This window comes from Macaca nemestrina, chromosome 2 (genome assembly GCF_043159975.1).
Source record: "Macaca nemestrina isolate mMacNem1 chromosome 2, mMacNem.hap1, whole genome shotgun sequence".
In the NCBI taxonomy this organism is placed as follows: Eukaryota; Metazoa; Chordata; class Mammalia; order Primates; family Cercopithecidae; genus Macaca; species Macaca nemestrina.
The window spans coordinates 98,526,026-98,545,573 of record NC_092126.1 but is presented as its reverse complement, the minus strand read 5'-3'; the positions used below and the strand labels follow the sequence as shown (position 1 = coordinate 98,545,573).

General features: G+C 44.1%; 1 protein-coding gene across 8 annotated transcripts in view; it reads right to left on the bottom strand.

Annotated features, from left to right (window-relative positions):
* Positions 1-19,548, bottom strand: part of LOC105480146 (mitogen-activated protein kinase kinase kinase 13) — a 196,876-nt gene that overhangs the window by 7,821 nt on the left and 169,507 nt on the right. For all 8 annotated transcript variants that reach the window (XM_071091400.1, XM_071091398.1, XM_071091397.1 and 5 more), the window contains 6 exons: positions 17,930-18,039; positions 15,703-15,819; positions 14,600-14,737; positions 7,533-8,319; positions 3,911-3,981; positions 771-1,068 (listed from right to left, as the gene is read on the bottom strand). In XM_071091400.1, coding sequence (XP_070947501.1) covers positions 771-1,068; positions 3,911-3,981; positions 7,533-8,319; positions 14,600-14,737; positions 15,703-15,819; positions 17,930-18,039 — 1,521 coding nt within the window. The remainder of the gene's footprint in view (positions 1-770; positions 1,069-3,910; positions 3,982-7,532; positions 8,320-14,599; positions 14,738-15,702; positions 15,820-17,929; positions 18,040-19,548) is intronic.

Genomic DNA, 19,548 nt, shown 5'->3' with positions numbered 1-19,548 from the left:
ATGCAAGGTCTTGCTATCTTGCCCAGACTAATCTTGAACTCCTGACCCTAGTGTGATCCTCCTGCCTCAGCGCTGGGATTACAGGTCTGAGCTACCACACCTGACCTGGGCTCAGACCTTTAACCACGTTGGGAGATGGGAGTGGGAGGAGGGGATGTTTGAGTTAAATCTTGACATGAAGGGTTCCTGAGCAGTTCAATGTATGTGTGTCATTTGGGAGAAACTCCCTCATTTCTGGGAGCTCTGTTGATCTCTGTACTTCTACTTACTTCTTGGAGGCCTGATATGCTTTGGCTCTGTGTCCCCACCCAAATCTCATGTTGAATTGCAATTCCCAGTGTTGGGGGAAGCACCTGGTGGGAGGTGACTGGATCATGGGAGAGGATTTCCGCCTTGCTATTCTCATGATAGTGAGTGAGTTCTCATGAGATCTGATGGTTTCAAAGTGGGTGGCACTTCCCCCTTCGCTTTCTCTCTCTCCTACCACCATGTGAAGGCATGCTTGCTTTCTCTTCACCTTCTGCCATGACTGTGTTTCCTGAGGTCTCCCAGCCATGCTTCCTGTACAGCTTGTGGAATTGTGAGTCAATTAAACCTCTTTTCTTCATAAATTACCCAGTCTCAGGTAGTTCTTTATAGCAGTGTGAGAACAGACTAATACAAGGTTACTGTTATATCTTATTACTAAATGAAAATTGTAAAGGCTCTAGAGCCTTGAACCCCAAAGAGCAAAAAAGGGAACAGTGATGGGAGAAGGGAGAAGCCCCCACCTCATAGCCACGTTCTTCCACGCACAGCTTGCCCAGAGACATCTGAGTCTTCACACGGCGCACGGCACACTCCTTGTCAGAGAGCCCATCTGAGTGTGAGGATATGTCAATGGGAATCTCTGGCGTCTGGGACAGCAGGTCGTCTAGCTTCTCTGCCAAGCGGTCTTCAAGTTTATCAGCTAATTCATCAGGACTGTTTGAGTGGTCACTGGTATTTCCCTCCTCTCCATCAGACACAGAGAAATTCTCAGAGCTAAAGGTTGAATATGACTGGCAGCTGCTGATGCAGCGATGGGGCCTAGAACCAAGAAGAACCAGGAGAACTTAGTCGGAGGAACAACTACTTTCCTTTCCTTATCTGTCACTCATAGTAGTGGTAGGGATAATCTAGTTTTCTTCCTGCCATCGAGGAGGCCTAAGAAATCAAGATAGGTAGAAACTATTTAACTTTTAACATTAAAGCAATGGACTGAATTTTATCCCCCACGAAATTCCGTGTTGAGGCCCTAATACCAGTGCGACTGTATTTGGAGACAGGGCTTTTAGGAGGTAAATAAACTTAAATGGAGTCATAAGTGTGGGGTCCTAATCAAATAGGATTGGTGGCCTTATAAGAAGAGGAAGAGATTCTCTTCATTACTCCCTCCCACCCTCTTTCAACATGCATGTGCAGGGCAAAGACCATGTGAGGAAACAGAGAAGGTGGCTGTCTGCAAGCCAGGAAGAGAGCCCTCACCAGAAACTGAATCTGCTGACACCTTGATCTTGGACTTCCCCAGCTCCAGAACTTGAGAAATAAGTTCCTGTTGTTTAAGCCATCCAATCTGTAGTATTTTGTTATGGCAGCCCAAGGTAACTAACACAAGAAGGAAATTTTAATTTCCCCTTTCATTTGGTTTATATATTTATGTGACTAAATACTACACTCCAAGCTGATGGCTATGACTTGTCTTTGAAAAAAATCAGCTTGTCTAATCGTATTATGTACATGTATGCATGGTATGGAAATGTCCAAATTGAAATTATGCCTCTTATTTAGAGTCATAGATTCTCACAGGTGAAAGAGACTTTGGAGAGTCTCTGGACTAACTCATTTCCCAGATGAGAAAACTGGAGCCAGAGAAGGGAAGTGACTTGTTTAAGGCCACACCATGAGAAAAGGCAGAGCTGAGGTTTGGGCTGGGTCTACACACACTTTGGTCAGTGTCCTTCTCTAACCCCCATCCCTCACCTCCCCGTCAATCTACCCCAGCTTCATTTCCAAGAGCCCAGTATCCACTGGGCATGGTGACCCTGGAGGCCCAAGTGCCTTCACTACCTCTGTTGACCAACCTCCAACAGAAATGAGCTTGGAAGGAACATTCACTCTGCAGCTGTGGGTACTGCCCAGCCAGTTAGTAGCTCATTCCAGTTAACATCTGGGTTTGGCTCTGATGAGCCAGAGCTTCTGGGGAGAAAATTTGCAAAAGTTCCTCACTTCCTTCCCATTGTTTATAAGCAGCTTAGTAAATAAGAATGATATTAGCTTACACTGGCTTAAAAAACATAAGAAAACAAATAATAAAGACTGCCTTTTTCTTTTGCCATTGTCTGATCTTTCTGTATTTCTTAGTACAAAGAGTTTTGTTTTTTGTTTTTTTTTTGGAGACAGAGTCTCACTCTGTTGCCCAGGCTGGAGTGCAGTGGTGTGATCTCGGCTCCCTGCAACCTCTGCCTCCCAGGTTCAAGCAATTCTCCTGCCTCAGCCTTCTGAGTAGCTGGGACTACAGGCGTGTACCACCATGCCTGGCTAATTTTTGTATTTTTAGTAGAGACGGGGTTTCACCTTGTTGGCCAGGCTGGTCTTGAACTCCTGATTCAGCCTCTCAAAGTGCTGAGATTAGAGGTGTGAGCCACAGCACCTGGCACAGTACAAAGAGATTTTATGCCATATGACCTAGGCCTGGCTGATGCCCAGGCCAGGTGATGGGGTGAGTTGGTGGGGGGTCGGGGGGCAGATCAGGGATATATAAGAAGAGGCCATAAAGAGTCCAGGAATAGCAGGGAATGAGAACAGATTTCAATTTTGTGCATAATGTGGGGATCCAGAATATAATTTATCAAAGGGCCAGGAGTCCTTTCATTTGTAGGGAATTCCTGTTTTGGGGCAGGTACACAAACCTTCCTGGGGAGACCTTCTCGGCTCACTGCAACCTCTGCCTCTTAGAGCATTACTCTTCAAGAACACAGTGTCTATTAGCAGAAAAAGACCTCTTGGTAGGAAAACTATCTTCTCCTCCACATTAGGGGCAGCTTTTATTTTAGAAGTAAGGGGAGATGGCCCGTATTGACTCCTAGCAGGAGTATTATTATCGCAATCTAAGCAAGAAGCTATTTCTAAGGCTGAGTTGAAGGTGGACTCAACTTATCTAATCATATTTAACTTGAGGTATAAAATCTAAGGCATGGGGAATGCTATAGACTGAACTGTCTTCCTCCCAAATTCATCAGTTGAAGCTCTAACCTCCAATATAATTGTATCTAGATAGACCCTCTAGATAGGGTCTTTAGGAGGTAATTAATGTTAAATGAGGTCATAAGAGTGGGCCCCTAATCCAATAAGACTGTGACCTTTTAAAGGAAGGAAGATCTCTCTCTGCCATGTGAGGAAACAGCAAGAAGGTAGCTGTCTGCAAGCCAGTACGAGAGCCCTCATCAGGAACCGAGTCACCTAGAACCTTGATCTTGAACTTCCCCAGCTCCAGAATTGTGAGAAATCAATTTCTGTTTAAGCATCCAGTTTGTGTAACAGAAGCCTGAGCAGACTAACACAGGGAGACACACTAGAAACCAACACAATTACCCATAAAATAGCATGGCCATCTGTCACAAACTGCCCACTGTATTCTCAGTTGTAATCTTGAATCTGTATTCATGCTCCTCATCATGAAGTTGCTGTAAAATGAATGCTGATGAACTAGGATCTGCTGTGCACGGACAACTGCCAAAACATGGCAACAGGAAAACATGAACACAGTGAGTTCAAAGTTGCCTATAAGGTGGCTGCCAGGGAATCACCTGTGGTTGAAGAGCAGGAGTGGTAAACTTAGGATTTTTTCCCCATTCCACTAAAAGCAATCATGTGCATTTGCTGGTTTTACCTTTGTCTTCGTGGAAATTCAACTTCACTATCTACTTCCCCTTCTTCCTCTTCTGAGGAGTCATCTCCACTCTGAGGAGAACAAGGAGAAAAAAGTTTTACTTATTTTAGTGTCACTCTCTCTCTCACACCATCCCCACTATCTGTAAAAAATGTAATTATCATCAAAAGGCATTCATTTAATAGTAGCTTGCTGAATGTCATCTTTAAACATACATGTCCTCATTATTCATTTAGCAACTTTTCCAGAGTACCTGTGATGGTGGCCTGCATTAGATGCTAGAAGACGTGTAGAACTGAGTGAAATTTATCTCTGTCCTCAGGGAGGTGATGGCTCCATTAAAGTGTCCAGAGGTGAGTGATGGAGAGGGAAGTTGGAGAGGAGGTCTTGGATTTGGGGGCAGTCTCTTGTAATCATTGTCACTAGTGGTTCCAGGCTCTGTCATAGAAGTGATCTTTGAAATCCTCAAAGCCCAACAATTACTTTTTCCCTTTTTATATACCAATCCCTTTTTCACTAATATTATGTGGTTGGATAGAGATTTTTGAGGGTTAGACTATATCCTGTTTGTACTGTATGCCTCACTCCATTAATACAATTCTGCATACAAAATTGGTGTTATCCCTATAAATATATGTAATTATTGTTTGTCAATTAAAAGAAAGTACTTAATGCATTTTTATTGAGTCAGCATGTTGGCAGCAGTAAGAGAGCTCTGGCTGGGACACCTGAGGCCCCATGATTGCTGGGGCTCCGTGGTTGATCTGGAAGGCGGGCTAAGTGTCCTGACTGAGGTGATCTTCCTTTACAGAGAACTCATCTCAAACCAAGGGCATAGGAGCAGCCACACTTAAGATCAACTGTCCTTAAGCACAGCATCATGATACGCTGGATTACCCAATCACTTGTAATGTGGGTAACTGGGTCCAAGGAACTGTACCAAATATTGAGAATAATTTACCTTTTTAAAAGTCAGTTCTAAAATATCATGACTCTTACTTGTATTCTGATATGCTTTTTTTTTTTTTTAAATAGGAAAGACAGAGATGAAGTTATCCTGACTGCTGAGATGAGCAGTTTACCCTAGGAGGACCTATGGGACTATATTTTGGTAAAGAAAAGTTGAGCTGCTCTGTGGGAGTGAGGTTCCAATGAAGCCAAATGTACAAGGTATGTGTTCTACGGCGTAAAGACCCGTAGATGATATCACAACGGCATGAGAAAGGTTCAAAGATACATGTTATCTGGGGGAGCCTAGGGGATGGGGTGACTGCTAAAGGGTGCGGGGTTTGTTTCTGGGGTGATAAAAGTGTTGTAAAATTGGTCATGGTGATAGTTACACAACTCTGTGGATAAAAAGCATTGAACTATACACTTTTAAACAGGGGGACTGTATGGTATGCAAATTATATCTTAATAAAGAAGTTACCAAAAAATACAAGTTACTGGCCATCGGAGTTGGAGGAGCAGAGAATGGATTGGCCCAAATCAACTGCACCAGCTGAAACACAATTATTTATTTATTTATTTATTTATTTTTTATTTATTGAGACAGAGTCTTGCTCTGTTGCCCAGGCTGGAGTTCAGCAGTGTGATCTTGGCTCACTGCAACCTCTGCCTCCCAGGTTCAAGTGATTCTCCTGCCTCAGCCTCCGAGTACCTGGGATTACAGGAGTGGACCACCATGCCCGGCTAATTTTTGTATTTTTAGTAGAGACAGGGTTTCACCATATTGGCCAGGCTGGTCTCAAACTCCGGACCTCAGGTGATTTGCCCGCCTTGGCCTCCCAAAGTGCTGGGACTACAGGCGTGAGCCACCGTGGCCAGCCCCTGAAACACAATTTAATCTCTGGGACTGCTTAGTCAGTACAGGAGCAGCAGTGTAGGTGGAGGGGGAAATGCAATTCTCAGATGACAGCCCTCAGCTTCAGCTTCTTTTCTACTCAATGCCTAGTTGACCAGACATACTCATTACATTTTATACCCTTTCATTCCTTCAGCTAAATTCCTGATGAACAATGATGATGAGATGAAACCATACTTAGAATTGGGTGGGTGTCTAGCATGTTGTAAACATTTTTCATACATAATCTTCTTTTTGACTCATAGCAAGAAAAGCTAATACTTTTGGAAAAGTGCTATGTTCCAGACCCTGTTTTAAATGCTTTATATGTATTCATGCATGTAGTCTTTATATCAACCGATGAGGCAGAGTCCAATGTTAGGCCCATTTTATAGACAAGGAAACTGAGGTCCATAGAGGTACTAAGTGGAAGAGTGTGGCTTTTTTTTTTTTTTTTTTTTGAGATGGGGTCTCACACTGTCGCCCAGACTGGAGTGCAGTGGCGGGATCTCAGCTCACTGCAGCAGCCACCTCCCGGGTTCAAGCAATTCTCTGCCTCAGCCTCCTGAATAGCTGGGATTACAGGTGCCTGCCACCACGCCTGGCTAATTTTTGTATTTTTGGTAGAGATGGGGTTTCACCATGTTGGCCAGGCTGGTCTTGAACTCCTGACCTCATGATCCACCTGCCTCGGCCTCCCAAAGTGCTGGGATTACAAGCATGAGCCACCACGCCCGGCCAAGAGACTGGCTTTAAAGGAAGATCTGTCTGACTCCTAGGCTCGTGCTCTTAACTGCTATGGTAGTCTGCTTCCCAGCTGACAAATCCTAGGCAGCCAGTGGATAAGGAGGAGAGAAACAGGTTTCAATGACTAAGAACTATCTGGGTCACGATGCCTGTCAATTAAGGCAATGTTTTCCAAAGTAAATTGTGAAGAAAGCTAGTGCCACGGGGGATTAATAGATGTTAATTTTAAAAGGCAGTATGTTCAAATAGGTGAGGAAATGCTCGGTTAAACAAGTTTACTGCATGATTTCTCAAAGTAGAGGACTGTTAATGTGCACTAGGAATATGTAGAGGGGATGAGAGAATACTGTGCTTCTTAAACTTACTCTATAACAGGCTCCTTACTTCCCGTAACATCCCTCAGAACTAGAGCTGTGCATAGTGGTTTCCAAACTATTTTGATTACATATCCCCACTACATAGTTTTTGTTTTTTTTTTTTTTGAGACAGGGTCTCGCTCTGCCGCCCAGACTGGAGTGCAGTGGCACGATCTTGGCTCAGTGCAACCTCCGCCTCCCAGGTTCAAGCAATTCTCATGCCTCAGTCTCCCGAGTAGTTTGGATTACAGGTGTGTGCTACCACCTGGCTAATTTTTATATTTTTTTAGTAGAGACCATGTTGGCCAGGATGGTCTCGAACTCTTGACCTCAAGTGATCCTCCTGCTTTGGCCTCCCAAAGTGCTGGGATTATAGGCGTGAGCCACCGTGCTCAGCCCATATCCCCAATATATAATTATGTATTCATAAATTATTATACATACACTTGACTCAGTCCTCTGGTTCAGTAGTTCCTAAAGTGTATTCTGTAGTTTATCACTTAAGTAGTGTGGAAAGAATGAATTTAAAGTAAAATAAATTTCGATTTATGTTTCTGTTATCTTGTCCTTTTACAAAATGTATGCTTTTTACGTAGCTCTCTAATGTATCTAACATAACAGGCTCTGGCATTCTTTGAAGGCAGTGACGCAGGCCCCTCTTGTCATCACACTTTACCTTCTGCAGAGGCCTTGTTTTTCGAGGTAGCGCTGGAGGGGTGACGAGATGAGAGGTGCCGAGGGATGACTCAGACCTACAGCCGCTGAATTCATTTTCTTCCATTTTCTCAGAACTCTGGGCGTTTTCCAAGAGAGGATTGTGTGCTGGTGACTTGGAAAGGTCAGGGCTCCTCCCCACTGGCTCAGCAGAGGGTATGTCTAAGGACCCATACTGTTCTGGCCTGCACTGAAGGCAGGGGTCATAAGGGTCAGCCTGGCAACAGCCCCAGGGACCAGCTTGGCCCTTGTCAGGCTCAGAACTTCTCCAGCAATCTGCAGCCATGGCTGTGGAGATGAGGTCAGGGCTCGAGCCGGGCAGCTGTCTCTGAGCATGGTTGCTGAGTGGGCTCCGCAGGGCTGCTGCTGGGCCAAAATACCTCAGGTTGTTGGCGCAGGTTGCAATGTCCTGTCCGTGCATATTGAGTCTGGGATGGTGACTCTGGGACATGGCAGGAGGGGGCTGCTGGTATTGCTGCTGCAGAGAATTATGGTGATGGAGAGAAGGGTATTGGGATTGAGCTTGGTGTAGGTAAGCAGGATGGGGTGAATTTTCCTGGGCTGGCTGGTTTTTCAAGATTGCCGCAAAGTCACTATGGCTGCCTCTGCTATTCCCTCGACGGTGGCGTGGTTTGCTTCGATACCGGCTCTTGCTGCTAGAGGTGGACATTTTGGGACTTACGGACAAAGGGGATGCAGTGGGAGCCACTTCTGTGCTGGGGATCCCTTCCGACCTCAACAAGTCTGGCCTGGGAGAAAAGAACAGATTTAGTCTGAAACACATGAAAACACATTCAAGTTTGGGGAAATTTATCCTAAGACTTAAAATACATAGAGCCTTTGAATCAGCAGTCACCGGGATTTATCCAATAGAGATAATGTATGAGGAGTCTGCAAAATGTTCATGGAAAATGCATATTATGAAAAAGCTATGCATGGATCTCAAAAGTTTTTGCATCAAAATAAACTTGTACCACCTTATTGGTGACGTCTGTAAACATGATCTAGTTTGAGGCCCTCAGAACAATCGCTTTGAAAACAGCCCCTATCAGAGCAACATGAATTCTGCTACAATTAAAGAACAGCAAATTTGTGGGGAAGCTTAAGTGGAAGAATGATGAACACATCGACACCTTATGAAAACTTTATGGGGACAAAGTCCCAAAGAAATCAGCAGTTTACAAATGGATAACTTCTTTAAGAAGGGCTGGGCTGGGCGCAGTGGCTCATGCCTGTAATCCCAGCACTTTGGGAGGCCAAGGAGGGTGGATCACGAGGTCAAGAGATCGAGACCAGCCTGGCCAACATGGTGAAACCCTGTCTCTACTAAAAATCAAAAATTAGCTGGGCGTGGTGGCGCGTGCCTGTAGTCCCAGCTACTCGGGAGGCTGAGGCAGGAGAATCGCTTGAACTCGGGAGGCGGAGGTTGCAGTGAGCCGAGATGGTGCCACTGCACTCCAGCCTGGGCAACAGAGCGAGACTCTGTCTCAAAAAAAAAAAAAAAAAAAAGGGATGAGATGATGTTGAAGACGAAGCCCACAGGAACAGACCAACCACATCAATTTGTGAGAAAAAAAATTCATCTTACTCATGCCCTAATTGAAGAGAACTGATGATTAACAGCAGAAAAAATAGCCAACACAATAGACACCTCATTTGGCTCAGTGTACACAATTCTGATAGAAAAATTAAAGTTGAACAAACTTTCCACTCAATGGGAACCAAAACTGTTGCATTCAAATCAGCTGCGTACAAGAGCAGAACTTTCAATAGAAATTTTAAACACTTGAGATCAAGATCTTCAGACATCTCTTTAAATAAGTGAAATTGTAACAGGAGATGAAACACAGCTCTACCAGTATGATCCTGAAGACAAAGCACAATTAAAGCAATGGCTACCAAAAGGTGGAACTGGTCCAGTCAAAGCAGACTGGTCAGGAGTAAAGGTCGGCTGGGCGTGGTGGCTCATGCATATAATCCCAGCACTTTGGGAGGTCGAGGCTGGTGGATCACCTGAGGTCAGGAGTTCGAGACTAGCCTGGCCAACATGGTGAAACCCCATTTCTACTAAAATTACAAAAATTAGCCAGGTGTGGTGGTGGGTGCCTGTAATCCCAGCTACTCGGGAGGCTGAGGTAGGAGAATCGCTTGAACCCAGGAGGCGGAGGTTGCAGAAAGCTAAAATCACGCCACTGCACTCCAGCCTGAGTGACAAGAGTAAGACTTCGTCTCAAAAAAAAAAAAAAAATGAGTAAAAGTCGTCCAGGTCAGGCTCACACCTGTAATCCCAGCACTTTGGAGGCCAAGATAGGAGGATTGCTTGAGGCCAGGAGTTTGAGACCAGTCTAGGCAACATAGCAAGACCCTGTCTCTACAAAAAAAAAAAAAAAGCAAAGGTCATGGCAACAGTTTTTTGGGATGCTCAAAGCATTTTGCTTGTTGACTTTCTGGAGGGCCGTAAGAATGACAATATGTGCTTATTATATGAGTGTTTTAGAAAGTTAGCCAAAACATTAGCAGAAAAAAGTCCAGGAAACCTTCACCAGAGAGTCCTTCTCCACCATGACAATGCTCCTGCTCATTCATCTCATCACACAAGGGCAATTTTTCAAGTTTCTATAAGAGATCATTAAGCATCCACCTTACACTCCCAATGTGGCTCCTTCTCATTTCTTTTTGTTTCCTAATCTGAAAATACCTTTAAAGGGCATCCATTTTTCTTCAGTTAATAATCTAAAAAAGACTGTAGTGACATGGGTACATTCCCAGGACTCTCGGTTCTTTAGGGATGAGTTAAATGACTGATATCATCACTTAGAAAATTATCTTAACCTTGATGGAGCTTATGTTGAGAAGTAAAGTTTATATTTTTAATTGTTACCCTTTATAATTACATTTTCCATGAAGTTTTTGAAGTCCTCTCATATGTGCATCAAAATATATGTTTGATGATGTTATGTTACAGTATTATTTGAAATAGCAAAAAGCTGGGAACAACCTACATGTCCACTTATAGAGGATTTCTGTTATTCCTTCTGTATTATATCCTATACCTCACCCTAGCAAGGAGTCTTGTTTAAAGTGAGTACTCAGTGAAGCTTGAAGGAAGGAAAAGGAAGGGAGGGGTCAGAGAAGGAGGAAATACAGAGCTCAGCAGGAGGCTGAGTAGCAGCGGGAAGAGAAGGGCTAGTGCGGAGTGACACTGGCATTTCACTTTGATCCTAAAGGGAGGGGGTTCTTTCACAGTCCTGTTTTCACGTGTCCACTGGGCCAGTCATGAAGATTATGTGCAAAAGAAAATCAGGGTCCTGAAGGTGAACCTTGCCCACACTGACTCCAAGGTCTGTAGGGAAACTGTAACTGGTTTCTGAACTGATGAACTGATCAGGGCAGAGTCCCTAGGATTACCAGGAAGAACCACTGCTTTCTTCCTACCAGCGAGTAGCCTTACCCTTCTTTGGACCAGAAAGACACAAGTCAGCATGAAATTTTACAGATAACAGGCCCAGACTTTTTTGTTTTTAACAACAGAATCCTCTCAAATGAATTATTATGAGAAATGCAGTATATAAAACAGGTGTAGTGCAACTGATTGAAGTGGAGAGCAGCAGCCCCTCTCTGCAGGGCTCCCGGGCTCCCCCTCCTTGTCCTTTCTACACCTGTAGTGGCCTCTGAGAAACCTCTGTACAAGCCTTTGAGTGTTCCAGGCTTCGCTTGGAAACCATAGGTACAATCCTGTCTTCACCATATGTGACGAAGAGCGCACAGCCCAGCCAAAAAGGCTCATACTCTCATAGCTCATTAGTGGTAGAATCCAGACAAAAAGTCTCGCCTAATTTTCAATCTGGTTTATTGAAGGTCAGAGTTCAAACTTGAAGGCACATACAAATCACCTGGGGAGCTTGTTAAAAATGAAGACTTTGATTTAGTAGGTCTGGGGTGGGGCCTCAGAGCCTGCAAGTATAACAAGCTCTCAGATGATGCTAAAGTGAGGCCACACATTGAATAGCCAGAGCTCATAAGTAGGCAGCAGGCAGCAGGAGATGGGTTTTTCTTCTTATACAAGAAAAGTACAGTTGAGGACTTGTCTTAGCATAGAAGTTCCAGGTATTAAGGGTTTAAGATAAGGTGGGTAGGGTATTGTCTGCTATTGGCAGCTTCCTGTCCCAGATTCAAAATTCTATGGTCAGCTGGCCAACTTGTACTGCAGAAAGCACTTGGTTCCTACTATTACAATACCCATTTTATGGAGAAGTGCACTGAGGATCAGAGGTTATGTTGGCTTGTATCCATCACAAAGCTAGCAAATGGCAGAACTCATAACTTGAACCCAAGTCTTTTGACCCTGAGGCATAGTTCTTCCTCATTTCAAGCCTCTCCTTATTATGGGGTATTCAGACTATCTTTTTGGACTGTACTCAGGTATGACAGGCTGGAAATGTCCATGATTGAACTTGACACTCTTCTTTTTAGTCTCTAACTAAACATAAACTGAAATCTGGGCTTAAGGATGGTTGAATGGTTTCTCCTCTCTAATTTCCTTCAAGGTCTCCAGACTTCTCACTAGGTAATCATTGCACTGTCCAAATCATGTGAAACTGAACTCCTTCAAGGGACAATCAGCTGACAGTACAGCTCTTTGCAGGTTGCCTTCTCGTGTTCAGCTAGCTCATTGACTAAGAATCTACTTGTGGTATCAAACTCCTTCAAACATTTCTCATAGCCAAAATAAAAGCAAACACGAGCTCATATTTTAAAAAGTTAAATAGTTCTATTTTCTCCCCCAGTGCTCTTTCTTTTCACTGTAGGCAGAACGCAGGGAGCAGCCATCAGGCAGACTCTGTCCCTATTAGTACAACAAAAGAAAAGGGGTGTTGGGATTTATCCCACCCACAGGGATTGTGTCAGGTGGAATCTGAAAAAAGTTTCTCAGAACTTGACCATTAGATGCTTGGGGCAGTGGGTAAAAGCAAAATTGGGATTAGTCCGTGTAGTTACTCATTAGAAGTTAGGTACCTATTAATCCAGCTATGGCAGAATGACTGCCATTCTGATAGCATCATAATACATTCTTGGTTTGTGTTCTCTTATTACCTCTATTCTTACTGCATTTAGCTCACATCTCACTATTAGGTCTACACCCTAGGTTTAGGGACATTCCTTCCCTTTACATTAACTTAGCTAGGAGAGAGCCAACCCTCTGTTACTTGAGAGGAATGAGTCTCTACAGAGTTTGGTAAAGGAAAAATGAGAGGAAGAGAATTCCAAGATTAAACTAATATAAGGCAAATATGTAGTAAAAAGATGAAAGGGCAATCTTTTTTTAAACCATCCCAAAATACATTTTTTGAGCATCTATGATTTGATAGATGATTTCACATGTTATACATATTATCTTATTTAAACTTCACAAAACTCCCATGCTAGGGTACAATGAGGGGAAACATATGGTTAGATATAGGTAATTATCAAAGCCCCTGCTTTTGTTTCCATGATGAGTGATACGGTTTGAGTCTACATTCCCCACCCAAATCTCATGTCGGATTGTAATCCCTGCTGTTGGAGGTGGGGCCTGGTTGGGGGTGACTGGATCATGGGGGCGCGTTCTCATGAATGGTTTAGCATCATCCCCTGGGTGCTGTTCTCATGATAGTGAGTGAGATTTGGTTATTTAAAGGAATGTAGCACCTCCCGCTTTGCTCTCTCTTCTTCCTATTCCAGCCATGTGAAGTGCTGGCTCCCCCTTCATCTTTCACCATGATTGTAAGTTTCCTGAGGCCTCCCCAGAAGCTAAGCAGAAGGCTTCATGCTTCCTGTGTAGCCTGTAGAACCATGAGTCAATTAAACCCTTTATCTTTAAAAATTACCCAGTGTCAGGTTTTTTTTTTTTTTTTTTTGACACTGAGTCACACTCTGTCACCAGACTGGAGTGCAGTGGTGTGATCTTGGCTCACTGCAACCTCCAACTCTCTAGTTCAAGCGATTCTCCTGTCTCAGCCTCCCAAGTAGCTGGGATTACAGGCGCCTGCCACCATGCCTGGTTAAATTTTTTTTGCATTTTTATAGAGACAGGGTTTCACCATGTTGGCCAGGATGGTCTCTATCTCCTGATCTTGTGATCCACCCGCCTCAGCCTCCCAAAATGCCAGGATTACAGGTGTGAGCCACCGCGCCCAGCCAGGTATTTCTATCTTTTTTTTTTTTGAGACGGAGTCTCATTCTGTCGCCCAGGTGGGAGTGCAGTGACTGATCTCGGCTTACTGCAAGCTCCGCCTCCCAGGTTCATGCTATTCTCTTGCCTCAGCCTCCCGAGTAGCTGGGACTACAGGCGCATGCCGCCACGCCCAGCTCATTTTTTGTAATTTTTTTAGTAGAGATGGGGTTTCACCATGTTGGCCAGGATGGTCTCGATCTCCTGACCTCGTGATCTGCCTGCCTCGGTCTCCCAAAGTGCTGGGATTACAGGTGTGAGCCACTGGGCCCTGCCCCAGCCAGGTATGTCTTTATGGCAATGCAAGAAGGAACTAATACAGTGAGTTTGCAGGTACTTTCCACATTATTAACAAGAACAAACTAAATGTGTGAATACAAGTAGGCATGCATGGACTACTGTGTCATAAATCAAGAATTATGACTAACCCAATTCTGTGTCCTAGAGATCAAAAAAATAAAAAGAAATCTCATGTGCTGTAATTGTACCATTTTAGCCATGAGGACACTGGGGTTGACAGAGGTAAAGTCATATACCTTATAAGGCAGGTCCAGGATTTGCATCCAGGTCTGTCTGGCCTCCAGTTTATTTACCTTTCCATGCTAAGACAATAAATATTTATGCCACAGATGTAAAAGCTGGATTTCTAAAGTCTGTGATACTCCCTCACCTTCCTACTCTGTTTTACCTAGAGAAGAGTATCTCTACACTCATCTGATGAGCTACAGAAGAGGCCACATCCATCATCATGTGAGAATGGATTTGTAGGGGGCTTTTTCCCCATTTATCTGAATACTGTGTTTGTACAGGTGTCTCACCGTTTGGTCTGCATCCCAGATTTGTGAGGCACTCCTTTCCTTTTCATGAGTTTCTCCATGGCGTTGGAGTGGATGATTGGACGAACAGGGTGTCGTTTGTAGGTGCCAGGATACTTCTTTTCCACTGCTTGCTCACGCCTGAAAAATACACGCAAAAGCCACACCTCAGTCATTGCAGACAGAAAGGATATGCAGAATATTTTCACAGGCTAATTCTACCCACAGATTCTGGCCATATTTAGCAGATACAGGCTATTTGAATAACAAAGCTGCCATTCAGGTTTAAAAAACAAACAAAGCTGGCACGGTGGCTCACGCCTGCAATCCCAGAACTTTGAGAGGCTGAGGCGGGTGAATGACCTGAGGTTGGGAGTTTGAGACCAGCCTGGCCAACATGGTGAAACCCCGTGTCTACTAAAAATACAAAAATTAACCGGGTGTGGTGGTGGGTACCTGTAATCCCAGCTACTTGGGAGGCTGAGGCAGGAGAATCACTTGAACCTGGGAGGTGGAGGTTGCAGTGAGATCATGCCACTGCACTGCAGTCTGGGTGACAGAGCAAGACTCCGTCTCAAAAAAAAAAAAAAAAAAAAAAAAAAAACAATTCTAGATTCAAATTAACCTGACTGCATTCTGCTCTTCAGCTCATGGACTGACACTAATACTCACTTTCATTTCCCCAACATAATACAATGGCAGAAGTCCTGCTTATTTTCAGTAGCTGCTTTTTTGGTCAGGATTCCCAGGGTTTTCTTGCCACCATCAGGAGGACCTTACACCACTTTCAGCAGCCAACACATTTCCCCAGGCGGCAATCGGCTCCCCGCTCTCCACCCTGTGCTCTTTTTGAAATGCGGACCCCTTCCCAATGCAGCAAATGACTGCGAAGTGCATGTTCCCCTATAACTTGCTCTGTGGCAACTCTGCTTATTTGTATACCTCGCTGGGGGCAGGGACCTGTGCATAGCACATCCTGGAAGGAATGTTGGGTGAATGAATGAAATATCTGCCAGTTCTGAGTAGCAGCAATGTGGAAGGGTAGTATGTTTCTGCTGATTGACAGACTCAAATCAGTAAGAACAGACACTGGTCTGGATACATACTTAATGAGCTCCTTCTCCCGTATTTCTAGCTGCAGCATGATGGCACTCAATTCCATGTATAAATTATTCGCCCGCTCAAGCTTCCGCTCATAGTGTTCACGAATATCCAACGCATGCCTATTAAAGAAAACACAGGGTCAGCCAGGCCAACCAACTTCGGGAGAAAAAAGTCCGCTTGATGAAATACGAAACAGGATGATTGATCACAAAAGCATTTGCCCAAGAGCCCTCGTAGTTTAAGGTTCCCTTGTCCAGCGCAGTAACTCAGACAAAATGGAATGGGAGGCGGGAAATCTAAGCTCTCCACTTGGTTTATTCTAAAGGGCCCATCAGTCGTATAGAATAGCCAAGAGGGCCACAGATAAAACTCTGTCCATAATTTGTCCTATCTTAATAAGAATACAGTAGAAGAGACTCATATGTTAATGGAAACATGCAGTTAAAGCCAACGCCATGATCACTCATTTACACTTAGCCATGGCCCAGATCCTGTGTGATACAGTGGTTGGTATGGTCTGAATGTTTGTGTCCCCCCAGATTTATATGTGAAACCTAACACCCAAGATGATAATGTTAAGAGGTAGGGTCAGCCAGGTGCAGTGGCTCACGCCTATAATCCCAACACTTTGGGAGGCTGAGGCGGGTAGGTCATGAGGTCAGGAGTTCAAGACCAACCTGGGCAATATGTTGAAACCCCATTTCTACTAAAAATACAAAAAGTAGCCCGGCGTGGTGGCGCACACCTGTAGTCTCAGCTACTTGGGAGGCTGAGGCAGAAGAATCGCTTAAACCAAAGAGGTGGAGGTTGCAGTGAGCTGAAATGGTGCCCTGCACTCCAGCCTGAGTGACAGAGCAAGACTCCATCTCAAAAAAAAAAAAAAAAACAACACAGAGGTGGGGTCTTTAGGAGGTGATTAGGTCATGAGAGCTCTGCCCTTGTCAATGAGATGAGTCCCCTTATAAAAAAGACTTGAGGGAGCCCTTTTGCCCTTCTGCAGTGTGAGGACACAGAGAAGGTGCCATCTATGAGAAATGGGCCCTCACCAGACACTGAACCTGCTGGCACCTTGATCATGGACTTTCCTGGCTCCAGAACTTTGTCCAACACATTTCTATTGTTTATAAATTATCCAGTCTAAAGTTTGTTATAGCAGCTGGAACTGACTCAGATGCGATTGTATTAGTCTGTTCTCACAAAGCTATGAAGAAATACCCGAGACTGGGTAATTTAATAAAGGAAAGAGGTTTCACTGACTCACAGTTCTGCATGGCTGGGGAGGCCTCAGGAAACTTACAATCATGGCAGAAGGCAAAGGAGAAGCAGGCACCTTCTTCACAGGGCAGCAGGATGGAGTGAGTGCAAGCAGGGGAAATGCCAGACGTTTATAAAACCATCAGATCTTCTGAGAACTCATGCATTATCACAAAAACAGTGGGGGCAGGGAGGAACCGCCCCCAAGATCCAGTTACTCCATCTGGTTCTGTCCTTGACACATGGGGATAATGGGGGTTACAATTTGAGGTGAGATTTGGGTAGAGACACAGCCAAACCGTATCAGTGATTATCCATGAACATGTCTTATCTGTCTCTCTCTCTTTTTGAGAGAATCTCACTCTGTCACCCAGACTGGGGTGCAGTGGCACAATCTTGGCTCACTGCAGCCTCCATCTCCTGGGTTTAAGTGATTCTCATGCCTCTGTCTCCTGCATAGCTGGGATCACAGGTGTTGTGCGCCACTACACCCAGCTAATTTTTCGTATTTTTAGTAGAGATAGGGTTTTGCCGTGTTGGGCAGGCTGATCTCGAACTCCTGGGCTCAAGTGATCCGCCTGCCTTGGCCTCCGAAAGTGCTGGGATTACAGGTGTGAGCCACTGCGCTTGGCCTTATATCTCTTAATAGATTATAAGCATCTTGAAGCCAGGGACTAAATCTTACACATTTCTGGAATTCCATGGCACCTAGGACACTGGCTGAATGACTAAATAGCATTGTTTCAAGAATCTTTGTTGCAGAGACATAATAAAAGAGGATAATGGAGTTGGGAGGAAGGGATAGGAAAGAGATATAAAGGAGGGCTAACTTTTGGGGCAACTTTTAAAGAGCATAACAATAAAACGCAGAGGTGAAAGGTGTGTGGAAAGTGCAATGGTGGTTATGAAGAGCGTTCCTGCTACCATCGGAAGACCTGGGGATGAGGGCAGGTGGGGAAGGAGGGATGAGCTGACCTGAGCTCTTCTCTGCGCCTTCGAATCAGCTCTTCATCTAACCGGTGTATACAAGTTCCTTCACTTTTGATCTTCTCAAAATGTTTCTTCACTTCCTCTCTCCATTCAGCCTGGGCAAGGACAAATTAGATTTTGATAAATTCCAAGAGTTTCAATCCCTGATATATCCAAAAAGTCACGTACAAGATTTTTCATTCCTGCATGCTTATACTGAAGAGCCTTTTTTAGAATAGATGTTCAAAAAATATGATTTGATTGATAGCAAAATATCTGCTGCTACTATATCTCCATGCCCCAGCCCATTTCTATATTTCTACTCCAATATATGATGCTGTGTTTTTCCAAGTTTTCCTCCAGCACTGACTGAGGTACATCACAGCTGGCATGCTGGCCATCACTTCTGGAATAGAAGAGTTCACTTTAAGGCAAGATGGTGGCTCAGAGAGCCTGGCCAGAAAAAAACAGCTCTGATAACCACATGGAAACGTATATGTGCGTGTGAGATTACGAACATGTTTTTGGCCCCAGAATTCCTCCTAGGTTTTATTTGGGAAAGTATCTTGAGAAAATATCTAGAGTAGAAGACCCTATAGGCATGAACAGCAGGAAATGGGACTAGAAATATAAGAAACTATATGGGAATTTGGAGTTGAGGGAAAGAACAGAAAGGAGAGAAGGAGGAGGAGGAAAGAGAGAGTATGGCCAAGCAATTTAGTAGTTTGACAAAATTTTTAGAACAGGGATGGATGTCTAATACATGGTTTATGTTGTTCAAAATGTAAACTTCTTTAAATTTTCTAAACCTTCAGTGAGGTATCTGACATTCACTTAGGCTTTGAATGACTGCTTTTTTTTTTTAAGTGTTTATTTATTATTATTATTATTATTATTATTATTATTATTGAGACAGAGTCTCGCTCTGTTGCCTAGGCTGGAGAGCAGTGGCATGATCTCGGCTCACTGCAGCCTCCGTCTTCTGGGTTCAAGTGATCCTCCTGCCTCAGCCTCCTGAGTAGCTGGGATTACAGGTGCCTGCCACCATGCCCGGCTAATTTTTGTAGTTTTAGTAGAGGTGGGATTTCAGCATGTTGGCCGTGCTAGTCTCGAACTCCTGACCTTAAATGATCCACCCTGTTTGGCCTCCCAAAGTGCTGGGATTACAGGCGTGAGCCACCGCACCCGGCCCTGTTTTGTTTTTTAAAGAAAGGCGCTGAATTGAATGTTTGGTCAATATGGGACAAAGATAAAGGCACAACCACAGGGCAGCAGGGGTGGGGACCAAGAATTTTAGGAAGGCAAAGGCAGAATGGCCATGAAATTATCACTCTCCCAGAAATTTACAGAAGTATTAGAAAGGACACGCAGCTTTCCACAGGGCATGAAATTTCAAGCTAATTTTACCTAAATGTTAGGGGGTAGAAAAACCACTACTGGAATGTGGCCTATAGGCAGTAGACACAGAGAGAAACAACAAAAATAAGTTTCTTCATATTATGTATAAACTATCTTCCATCTCCAGAAGCTAATGAGATATAATTTCCAGTGAAGGCTAGATTTGTAACTAAATGTATCTAGTGGTATAATCTTCTCCTAAAATTATTCTACTACCTTTAGATTCA